Here is a 12,932-nt window from a genome sequence, read left to right as displayed (position 1 = left end):
ATCCAATTAAATATATCCAAAACTAATCAATTTGAAATTCCTTAGATTCGATCGAATGTGTCGAAAATAGTTCAAAGACAAAAGCCGTAAATTCTTGATTTTATCGATTCGATCAAAAGGTAGTTGATTTGATCGATTGACCCTCAGTCGGAGTCGATCAATCGAAAGTCCAATCGATTTGATCGACAGTCACCTGGACAAATCTGTTAACTTCGGAATTTTGATAATTGGATTGGTAAACTTATAATACCTGTGATATTGGACCATTTAGGGGTTGCTCATAAGTGGTTAACTACTTTGATGTGAACAAGTGGGCCTTACATTAGTAGTGGTGAATGTAAACCCCATAATAAGGGTTGGGTTCGAAGGAATTTAAGTTGATAGCAAGTGATCCTTCTTATGGACCCCATTGTGAAAATTTGGTCAATCAAATGTGGGCCCCACCATGTTGATTAGTATATTTAGTACTTTATTTTATTTTTATGATTATTAGGGAGTTCTAATTTGATCTAATATGCACATTCTATGAAATCATTTTCTCCAAAATCAGGTGAGTGATCTCAACAGGTTTTCCCTCCATTAAAATTAAAGTGGTTTGGTTGTTTGATATGTTTGTATCCTTATTATGATGTTGTTGTCATGTTTTCTACTTGATTTGATTGGATTCATAATTTGATTGTTGTGTTAATACAGATGTAACGATACTTGGGTTCATAATCTTATTGTTGTGTTGATGTAACTCATGATTGATCTGCTATATTGTGTAAATCATGAATTAGTTTGTGGTACTAATGTTTTTGGGTCACATAATTGGTGTTGATTCTAATATGAGAATTAGAGTGATTTATACAATCCGCATTTTACCACTTCGTTGCTATAATTGTGCATTCATTTCTTACATGCATAATATGTGGTTGAATTCCTGAGGAGTCTCCTTGGATGGTATATCTGGTAGAATTGTTACCGGATGCCCACTATACTAGTGGAAGAGTACTCAATGAGTATATGTGGGTCTTTTCTATGCCTACCAAATGATAGAAGTATGCCAAAGGGCAGATGCTGATTAACGGTTTCCAACTCAAGCAAGTGGACGGTTTTCCACTTGACGCATTTACACATTTATGCATTTGCACGATGTCTACATTCTGCATTTATATTGTTATATGGTTGTTTGTTGCTCTATTTTAATTTGCAACGATGAATTATGTCGGGAACTCTCACTAAGCCTAGCAAGCTTACCCTTTATTGATGAAAATTTGTATACATGTAACCGAGGTTGAACCCTTAGCTTACAAACAAGAGGACGTGATTGAGCTAAAGAAGGACCCACAGGGCACATGGCCTTATCTATTAAAGGAAGAATTAATTGCTTTAGACAAACCATAATCATTATTTTCAGTTTTTTCATTTGATATTATTAAAATTTTATTTGGTTAATTAAAATGCCTTAAACATGATTTTATTAATTGTTGGATTGATTACTTGTTATTTAATTGAATAAGAATCAGAATGTATGGATGCCTAACTCAATTATTAATAACTGACTGCATGGATGATATGTATGAATGTGACTTAGACTTCGGGAATTATGTCTCTATGTAAATATATTAAGGCCTTATTTGGAAGCGTGGATTTGGAACCCCCTGAATTCGGAACCCCCAGGATTTGAAATGCCCTAGATTTGCAATCCTCCTAGTGTGTTTGGCACCCTGGAGTGTGAAACAACTTTAATTCAAAAGTACCTATGCATGGTATATTTATAGGGGTTTGAATTTAATTACTAAATCAACTTTAATATATCTAATTAGTGAGATATGTAATTTTTGACACAATGGTTGTGATAAGCCCACTGAAATATATGCTTTGCCTGAAAATGATGAAATTCCAAGTTCAGATGGACCGCAAGCACAATATCATGTCTGAGTGATTAACCAACGATTTTTAATTGTTGATTTACATGGACAATGTTTGGACGGTGCTGATCATCATTAGTGAGCCATGTGGCCAATAGAATGATAGTGTATAATGACACATGTTACACCTGCAACTAGTGAAATGATTTTAGGTGTAATCCAAGCTCTCACTATGGATTGCAAACCCCCTCAAAGAGGGGATTTGAAACCCGCTGGATTTAAAACCCCTAGTTACTTTCTACTAAACAACCAGGGAATTTGAAACCCCCATTTACTTTATGCTGCCAAACAACCACGGGATTTGAAACCCCCTTAAATCCCCTCCAATCTAAGGTGCCAAATGACCCCTAAGGGCATGTTTGGTTTTCCAAATTCCTATGAAATGCAAAGTAAATAAGCCATCATCATCATTTTCAAGTGTTTTGTTTGAACATGAATTATAACTTGTCAATCGGGAGTCAAATATACTTACAAAGTAAATTATAATCATTACATTTTTATATTATAAAACAATTATTTTTACTATTATTTCTTCGTGAAATCAAGGATATAGCAAAATATTATTGCAGTCAAATGTAATATTAGAAGAGTAAATAATCATTACCCATTTACAATAATTTACCATTTAAATTGAAAAACCAAACAAGCCCTAAACAAATTTTGCACCAGTACAAAAGTTAATGAGTCTGAGGTATATATGAACCATTTTTGGGCATCGCCATCAAATGCCGCTGTTATCTTAAAAAGACACGTAAAAAAGTTTGTACTTTTCCTTCACATTACAGCTGTGACTGCTAATCCAAACAGCCCTAATAAATAAGCGTATTTTTCGGATCACGATACTGTCCGAAGTAAATGAAGAAGCCGTACGGTACGCTGTATGAGTATGAACAGTATACTCCTGCACAGCGCAGATAGCCCTGAATGACAATCTTGGCCCGTTTTAAGGCGCCCTGTTTCCACATTAAAGTTTGATCAGACCATTCCAAAGGAATCAGATCATTTAAAATCATCTCAGGGCCCACTATTTGAACGTTTGAGATTAATACATATGCGGCTGAGTACGGATGGTTACACTGGTGCTCTGTGGGGCCCACCATGATGATTTTATTTTATATCTAATTGGTCCATCTGTTTTGAAAGCTCATTTTAGGGAATGGGCCCAAAAATAAAATAGATTCAAAGCTCAGGTGGACCACACCATAAGAAATAGTGGTGATTGAACGTCCACAATTAAAAGCTTCTTTAGGCCCACAAAAGTTTTAAATCAAGTTGATATTATTATTTTTTTTGTCCTTTCTTTTAGATCTGCTTGTCCTTATCAATAGGTTGAATGGAAAATAAACATCATTATAGGCACTTCTCAACGGTGGGTGATGTGGTGTGGTCCAGTTGTGCTTTGGATCTGCTTCATTTTTTGGCTCATGCCCCAAAATGAGCTGGAAAAACTGATGGATGGTGTAGATGTAAAATTCATATATCAAGGTCGGCCCTACAGTGCCTTCCACTAGGGATGTGGATCAAATGATGGACGGAGTGGATGTCACACATGCATCATGATGGCCTCTCTCTCTCTCTCTCTCTCTCTCTCTCTCTCTCTCTCTGTTGCCTGCCATCTTTACAACAGGTGTTGCACAGGACCCCGATCCATATGCATATCCCTACCGTCCATCGAGTCTGCCATATCATGGGTGTACCATATTTGAGACCTCACCCTCATTAGACAATCATAGCATTGAATTTAAACCGTTAAACTTTTTTCTAAGATGTATATTCGATTCATTTGTTCAGTACAATAGTTTCGACTACACGAACAGCTCAGATCAATCGTTCATCCTGACAGGCGTAGTTTAAAGAGATGATTCTACGGTATATCAGTACTCTGAATTGTACTGTACCGTATCTAGTAGACCAACCGTACGTCATTGGTGGCAATACAACGAAACGAAAACCCCACCATCTAAGTGTTGGAAAAGCTATATGAGTCCCACCATGATGTATTTCTTTTATCCACACCGTCCATTTATTTTTCCAGCTCATTCTATACCAGGAGACCAAGAATAAGATGGAACCAAATCTCAATTGGACCACACCAAATCAAAGAGTAGGGACTGAATGGTTACCAGTTAAAAATTCCTGGGGCCCACCAAAATATTTATTTTCCATCCAACCTGTTTATAAAGTCACATAAATCTGAATGAAGGAAAAACACAAAAATAAGCTTGATCCAAAACTTCTGTGTCACCCCTTAATATTTCAACGGTAGGCGTTCAATTCTAACTGTTTCCTGTAGTGTTGTTCACACAAGATTTAAAACTACCTCATTTTTGGGTTCATACCCTAAAATTAGCTGAAAAAATGAATGGACGGCGTGGATTTAAATAAATACATCTTGGTGGGGCCCACAGACCTTTTCCAACCGCGTTGGTGGGTGGTATAAGTCCGCAATAAAACCACACGGCGGTCGTGAAACCCCAGAGCAGGTCCCCGACGAAAACAGCGTGATTAAAGATCGAGCTACTCTCCACGCCCTTTGCTTGCCACGTGGCATCCATCCAATCTCCAATCCCATATCTCCTTCAAACCTGCTCGATCTTTAACTCCACCCCATCTTTATAAACCCCATCTACCCTCCAACCCCCGCTCGAGCCAGCGACTGACACCGAAACACGAAACGCGACAACCGAAAACTCGTGCCCGATACGCTACCAAAACGCGATGGTTTTCTTCTGCTTTCTCGTGGACCAGAAGCGGATGGTAAGGAGCAGCAAGCCGGCAGCCGGGATCTGCTCCAGGTGCGGCGGCGGGGCGAGCGTCGCCGACATGAAGACGGCGACCCGGTTCTGTTACGTTCCGTTCTACTGGCGATCTTGGCGAGCCATCATCTGCACTTTCTGCGGTGCTGTTCTCAAATCCTATAGATGAAGGAGATCCGTTACATTTCGTTTCGTATCGGTTTTTTATTTTTATATTCTTACTGTAAATTTCGTAGGGGTTGAGAGTTTCGGGTTTCGTGTGTCTTTGGGGGAGAATCGTGTCGGTGTAGTTTTTAAAGATTTTTATAGCCTGAGAAAAAAATCGCATATATGAAGCTTGTTTTTGTAATTTTTCTAAAATATGGAGACTATATGAGTAATTTCTGAAACAAATCTTATAATTTTAACGATGGAAAGAAGAAGAACACAAGAGAGTGGAAGTGCCACCGTGGCACACTCGTTGCCAAATCCAAGCCGTTCATCAGGTGGGGCCCTCCGTGTTGGTGATCATACTGCTAGGAAAACAGATGGGGTAGATAGATGGACGGTCAGGAAAGCGTGGGGCCGTCCAGTTGCTTACTACACTGGCCCACTTAGTGAGTGGTCTTGGCTACTCACCCTGCCACTAGCCATTGGCTAGTGGTCGGTGCTCTGTGGGCCCCACCATGATGTATGTGTTTCATCCATGCCGTCCACTCATTCTTCCAGATCATTTTATGGTATGAGACCAAAAATGAGGTTGATCAAAATCTCAAGTGGACCACACAATGTTGATTGAACGCTCACCATTAAAAACTTCTTGGGGGCCACAAAAGTTTTAGATCAAGATGATATTTTTTTTTCCCGAAGTCTGTATGATCTAATCAACTGGTTGAATGTCAAATAACCATTACAGTGGGGCCTAGGATGTTTTTAATGGTGGATATTAAATCACTATTGCTTTCCCATGATGTGGTCCACATGAGATTTATATCTACCTCATTTTTGAGATCAAGCCTTAAATTTACCGTTAAAAAATGGATGGACGGCGTTGATGAAACACATACGTCATGGTGGGTCCACATAGCACCGACCACTAGCCACCTGTATGGTGGCAGCGTCAGTAGCCAAACCGCGTCCCGTCGGATCGGAGGAAGCGGGATTGAGTGGTGACCCGACATCACCTACATCCCTGGTGACCGGAATCTGTGGGGCCTACCATGAAGCGTATTTGTTTTATCCACACCGTCCATCTGTTTTTCCATATCATTTTACAGTATGAGCCAAAATTGGAATAATATCTAAAGCTCCAATGGACTACACGGTAGGAAATAGAGAGATTGAATGCTTACCGTTGAAAACTTCCTGGGCCACAGAAGTTTTTGGATCATGCTTATATTTGTATTTTCCCTTCATCCAGACTGCCTGACCTTACAAATACATAAAAGTTGGGCCCTAGAAAGGTTTCAACGGTGGGTGTTCCTCGGTGTGGTCCACTTGAGCATTGGATATGCATCAATTTTGGGCTCATACCCCAAAATTATCTTGCAAAACGGATGGACGGCGTGGATAATACACACATACATCACGGTCGGTCAGAGTCATATGAGTGGTATTCGGGTCTCCACTCAATCCGTTTCCGGGTCCAAGCATTTCAACCCTTTGAAAATTTTTGGGTCTTCGCCTACAAAGTGAGGCCCATCAGTTAAACGGTCTGGATCATTGAAATATTGAAATATGACTCTTCATCCAAAGTGCAATGTCCCCAGCTTTGGAATATGGAGAGCTGTTGTGATACCATATGCTTTCCGACTGAATAGGGAAGAATAATAAAGCATAAAGCTGACCCCTCCTTTTACTGTACACTTAATAAATGATACGGACTTCAAATCTGAACCGTTCAAGTAGTTGTACTGATGATAGATAGATCATATCCCAATGCTTAGATAACACTGATATCAGATCAATGAATGGTGTTTCGTTGAATTTGGACCGTATAATAATTTTTATTTTACCCCGCTAGGTGTTGGGATTTTGAGGTGCGTGTACATGTTTTGACAGCTCATTTTAGAGCATGATTTAAATGTAAATCTCACGTGGACAACACAAGAGGAAACAGTGGTGAGAATATCACCATTAAAATTTTGTTGGGGACCACTTCAATTAATGTTTATTTGCCATCCAAGATAAGTTAAGGTCATAAAGACTTAGATGAAAGGACCACACAAATATTAGCTCGATCCAAAGCTTTACGTGAAGTTTTTAATGTCCAATAACCACTATTTTTGCTGTGTGGTCCACCTACAATTTGGATTTTCTTCTTTTTTTATTTTTTTAGATATTTTTTTAATTTTTATCATGCCTTAAAATGAGCTGTCAAAATAGATGGACGACATGGATTTAAGGCACGTACATCATTGTGGGCCCCACAATTAGGGACCTACTTACCTTAGTGTATTCGAGATCCACCGAAGTCACATCCTTAGCATCATTTGGCACCGTAAATTTGAAATATTCCAGATTAAAAATCTCTTGAATTTAAAATACCTTGGATTTAGATTCCTCATGTAGTATTTGGCTCCATGGATTCAAAATCTCTTATAATTCAAAAGCAGCTATGCATGATATACTTATGAAGGGTTTGAATTTAATTACTAAATCAATTTTAATATCACTAATTAGTGTACTTATGTAATATTTGGCACAATAATTGTAATAAGCCATTGAAATATATACTTTGGGCAAAAATGATGAAAGTCCAAGTCTTAGATAGGCCACAAGTATAGGATCATATTCAAGTAGCTGACCAATGATTTTTAATTATTCATTTACATAGGCCATGTTTAGGATCTATAAATCATCCAATTGAAGTAATTTTAGTGATGCAATTGATAATCTGTTTGTCCTGGGGATATCATCAATGGGCTACGTGCCTAATAAATTAGTAACCTAATGATACACATATTACACATGCGACTGGGAGAATTTTAAAATGTAATCCTAGCTTCCACCTTGGATTTCAAACTCTCCCTTCAAGTGGATTTATAATCCCTAATTGCTTTATGGTGCCAAATAGACAAGGGATATAAAATCCCCTCAAATCAATGGTGGCAGACAGCTTCGTAAATCTAAGGGAATTTGTCCTAATGGTCCCGCAGTATGAAGTGGCTGTGGTGTTAGCTAGTCCTTTCTAAACTTTTTTTTTTAACCTTCTAACTACTTTTTCATTTTTCTGAAAATGAAAATGACTCTCTGCCATCTATTAATACTTCAGTGACATTGATCTCAGATCAATGAATGGTGTTTTATTGAATTTGGACGGTATAATAATTTTTATTTTACCCCACTAGGAGTTGGATTTGAGGTGTGTGCCCTGTGTGCATTAATGAAGGAGGTTTGAAGTACTACGATGCAAGCGATTTATCTACCCCATCCATATGATGGCTCATTTTAGAGCCACACCATCCGTACGCCTGTTCATTTCAGAGAATGAGTCCAAAAAAAAGAAAAAGAAAAAAAGAAGAAGATCCCTGGGTCCACCTGGGTGTATCCCTGACTATGGGGCTCATTGTCATGAATGTGCCTTACATCCATACATGCATATTGTCCACATGTTTTGACGGCTTATTTTAGGACATGATTCAAAATGGAAGTAAATGTAAATCTCATGTGGACAACAAAAGAGAAAATAGTAGCGATTGAATATCCACCGTTAAAACCTTCTTAGGGTCCACCACAATGTTTATTTACCATACAAAATGTTGATAAGGTCACAAAGACCTAGATGAAAGGACCACACAAATATCAACTCCATCAAAAGCATGAGAATTGGTATCACTTTCACAATGACCTAGCTAAAGATGAACGATCCTATCATGGCTCTGTGGGGTCCACTGCAATGTATGTATTTTATCTGCGCCATCTATCCATTTTTACATATCATTTTAAGGCATGATCCCAAAAAGGAGGTAGATCTAAGGCTCCAGTGGACCACACCATAGAAAGTAATAGGGATTGAATGCCTACCATTAAAAATGCCTTGGGGCCACCAAAGTTTTAGATTAAGCTAATATTTACGTTTTCCTTTCATCCAGGTTTGTGCGACCCTATGAACAAATTGGATGGCAAATAAAAATTGTAGCAAGCCTTAGTAAAGTTTCAATGGTGAGTGTCACTATCACCACAACTTCCTATGATGTGGTCCACCCGTGCCCTAGACTTGCCTTGGGCTTATGCCCTAAAATGACATATAAAATTAGATAGGCAGTGTGGATAAAACACAGACATCATGGCGGGCCCCATAGACCCCTAACAAGATCATTCATCTCTAGCTAGGTACTACAGGGGTGGTACCCAATCCACCCCATCCAACACTTTTATAATTCACAAGAAGTTTTTAATGGTCAAGAGCCACTTTTAATGTGGTGTGATGCACCTGAAATTTGGATCTACTTCATGTTTTACATTATGCCCTAAAATGAATTGTCAAATGCCCACCCTCATATTCATGAATCTACCCACCTTGTAGATTTGGAGATCCACCAAAGTCACATCCTAGATCCAAAGCTCAAGTGGATCACACCACATAAAATAGAGAGAATTGAATGTTATGGTAGAAAACTTCTTTGAGTGGCCAAAGTTCTGAATCCTTATGATACTTGTGTTTTCCCTTCATTTAGGTTTGTGTAACTTATAAATAGATTCGATGATTTTTGTGACAGTGGGTACCATTACTTTTCATGCGGTGTGGTTGTACCAACCCGTCCAACCAGTACAGTGTCCTGGGGCGTCCACGTAGGATTTTCCGCAGGACCGATCATTTAAAACATACGCGGTGGGGGTACCATAAGTTAATTAGCCCATTTGAATAAACCAGACAGGCCATGACAAGACCAAGTGCGGGCCGCCAAGCCGGATGACCATTTACACTGAGCAACAGCCCGTACGGGCTATACCGCGACGCGGGAAGGTCAGAAAAATCTAAAAATTTAGAGAACCATATATCTCACTGGGTTTATGGACCACCGCGGACCGCGGACCCAGTGGACACCCAGAAGTGGGATCTGGCACTGACTAAATGCACCCCACCAATGCTGGGATCGAAATTTGGCGCTTGCAATTGAAACCGAGATACCAGGCTATCCAACCATCGGATCTCTTCCATATTTACGGTGGAGGTCTAATGGACTTTCCTACACCGGTCCACCAACTCTAGGACCCGATCGTGGAACGGTGACCATCGATCACAAATTGGACCCGTACGACCAAACCCCAAACCCGATCGTACCCAAATTTTGCATGGCCCTTCATCGGGCCATGAAGCATCTATCCTAGAAATTTCATAGCCAGAGAGCCACCAGAACCACTCCAATCACCAGAATGGACCCCTTAAGGCAGTTTAAAGATCAGAACCGTTGACTCAAACCCCGCAACCGTCTATCTATTTGTTCCCAAATTTTACACGGGCCCTAATCGGGCCACAGGGCGCTTACCCACCAAATTTGGTGTCCAAAGGAGTATTAGGGCCACACTAACCCTAAAAGTGAGTCCTAGTAGGATATTTTGGGAATTTGAGGAAACTTAAGGCCAAATGGCCCAAGTCTAGGGAATAAACTGTAACACCCTGAAATTCGGAGGTCGTGCATATACTCGACTCCCGAGTTCCCAGGTCACTTATAGCAAAATTTCATTAATATGCGATCCAATCTAAATGCGCAGCCTGAAATTTCCTGGAACATGAAGTACATCCACACAAGTCCACTGAAATGGAAGAGACTGAATACAAATATAAATATAAATATATATATATATATACATGTCCAAAAGAATATATGGGTCGCATAAGATGCTACCCAACAAAATCGCAAAAGAATATTAAGTCCAAAAAGGAATAAAACTGAGCCCCCCTGCTCAGCGATCCAATTTCGCCTCTCAAGCTGGCAGAGAACCGTCCATCAACTGGAAGTAGGACAGCTCGTCCTCCTCCTCAAAGCTCGCCTCACCAGGTTCCTCAAGCCTGAGCCACCTGCATATATAAACGGGTCTGGTTGGTGTTTTAAAACACCGTCCCAGAGTGGGAGTGAGTGATCAACTCATTGGGTGTTATTAATCTCAAGTTATCACAGGCATCAATTTTAATATGATCTTAATGAAAAGCAAACAATCACATATGTCTAAGTAGTCTTATTAATGCGTATGTATGCAACATGACATGATGCATACCCTCACCACAACGCTCCCTCGTGCGACAACATCTAACGATCGCCAATGCCAACACTCCCTCAGTGCGACCTCGACTGCCGAGTCGCCACCCTAACTAGTGTGATGCAATGATCGTGTTAGCCGTGTGATTAGTTAGGTCCATTCATCCAACAGATTTGGGAATCTGGTACACCCCACATATCAATGCCCTAAACGAGTTGCGAGGCCAAGACCCCCCAATGCGTGAGGCCGAGACCTCGCGGTCCGTGATCCCGTCGGGTTCCTCATCCCCGACTTCAAGCACATGAGGAGTGCCATGAGAAAAGGGAGCGCTCGCGGTCACTACGGGGAGGCGCGGTACCCCAGTATAGGCCGACAGCTCGGACATAGTGTCTCATTCCACCATGCCCGGCTCACGAGGCTGTGGACCAAATTTCAAGTGGGTTATTGATGAGCTACAATGGTTGTAGGGTGTTCCAGGTTCCATACAAGTGTGAGCAAACAGGGTTAACAATCAAGGTTGGTCAGGCAGTAGGCTAGACCACCTGAGTCGGGCGAGCATGAGGCGAGTGACATCGGGCACAAAGGACCCATGTAGTCGAGCTACAGCCACCCGCCCACATCTGCCCAAATGCATGGGTCTAGCCATAGCATAGTCCAACCGATGGGACTACCGTCACTTCTCAAATTCCTGACCAACCCAAGGATAGGAATAGGGGCTCATAGCATGCCAACTACCAAAGTAACATCAAGCATATTCAACACCATGTTCTCATATTGCTCAACATACAATTCAAATTTCTCTAACAAGCAAACTATTAACATTATGAATAAAGTGTATGTGTGTGGTGTGGGTTGGTGAGGAAGTTAAAACTTCCTCCATGTTGAGAAATCATGTACACAAGAATAATGAAATCATACGTAATATGAAGCAAACAACGTATAAAAATCAACACGGCATGAGCATATGATCATCCATACATCAAATCATGTGAGAAACATAAACGACATCATGAGAGAGAGAGCCAAACATATAAATCCATACAATTCCAACCAACATACAATTCCTAGGATTTCCCTAAGCTTTCAAATATAACATCCAACCAATCAAAATCATTAATCTCGTATTAAAATTGGTGCTAGGTCACCTAAGAGTAATAGTCTGCACCTTTGAATTCGTTGGAGGCTTGGGAACGACCTAGGAGCGGGGATTTTTGGGGTTGAACGGCCGGAATCCCTAAAGCAACCATTCACATGTTAGAGTTTCCAACAAATCCTTCCTCAACTCGAGGTTTTCAAGAAAAGGGATGAGGACTTTTACCTACACGATCAACGGAGTGAGTGTGTGATTGTGGTGGAGGGTTCTTCCTTGAAGAAGAGGTAGGGAGGTACAAGGTTGAGCTTCATTGGGCCCCACCATCAACAACACCCTCATTCACTCTCTTCTTCCTCTCTCTTTCTCCTCCTTTCTCCTCTTTCTCTTTTCCTTTTTCTCTCTTCTCTCTTTCCTTCTCTAGGGCAAAATCGTATGGGGAGAGAGGGTGCCCAAATGAGGCCCTTTTATAATACCAGATTTGGTGGAAATGGCCCTAAGTATTGGGTTTTTACTATACTAGACCTATGGGAGGGTCTTTTCAAGATCTAGGGCCCACTATGGGGTATACATATTGATATACACCGTAGGATAGTTAGCCCTAATGATGATCTACGTATGAATATAATCGGCCCGCCATTTGGATGCGCCGATCGATAGATATGATTAGAAATCTGTTCAATGGTCACCAATGGTCGATCGGGGCCACGACTATACGGATATGAGCAAGGAAATATCCTTACTCCACGTGTAAAGTTTGGTTGCAAACCGACGGTCCGAAATCCTCAACTTTGCATAAGAGTTGATGACTGAATTCACTTAAGTTCCAGTTCCTTTCCTTAAGGTATTTGCGCTCCTCATGCACTCGTCCTTCGGCTTAAGTTGAGCGGTTCTAGACACTACCCAAGTCTGACTCCCGCGATGGATGTCGAGCCCAGTAAGACGAACATTACTCTATAATTTTGAAACTAATGGCCCACCAACGAGCGG

General features: G+C 40.7%; 1 protein-coding gene across 1 annotated transcript; it reads left to right on the top strand.

Moving 5' to 3' along the window:
* Positions 1–4,540: 4,540 nt before the first annotated feature.
* LOC131220690 (uncharacterized) lies at positions 4,541–5,018 on the top strand. The gene has a single exon (XM_058215465.1). The coding sequence runs from the start codon at positions 4,632–4,634 to the stop codon at positions 4,836–4,838; it is 207 nt and encodes a 68-aa protein (XP_058071448.1). The 5' UTR covers positions 4,541–4,631; the 3' UTR covers positions 4,839–5,018.
* Positions 5,019–12,932: the final 7,914 nt, after the last annotated feature.

The sequence above is a fragment of the Magnolia sinica genome, chromosome 12 (genome assembly GCF_029962835.1).
Source record: "Magnolia sinica isolate HGM2019 chromosome 12, MsV1, whole genome shotgun sequence".
In the NCBI taxonomy this organism is placed as follows: Eukaryota; Viridiplantae; Streptophyta; class Magnoliopsida; order Magnoliales; family Magnoliaceae; genus Magnolia; species Magnolia sinica.
This window is presented reverse-complemented; position numbering and strand designations above follow the sequence as displayed.

What these genes read in the sequence shown, in the direction of transcription:
- LOC131220690 (XM_058215465.1), top strand. Translation starts at nt 4,632, where the DNA reads ATGGTTTTCTTCTGCTTTCTCGTGGACCAGAAGCGGATGGTAAGGAGC.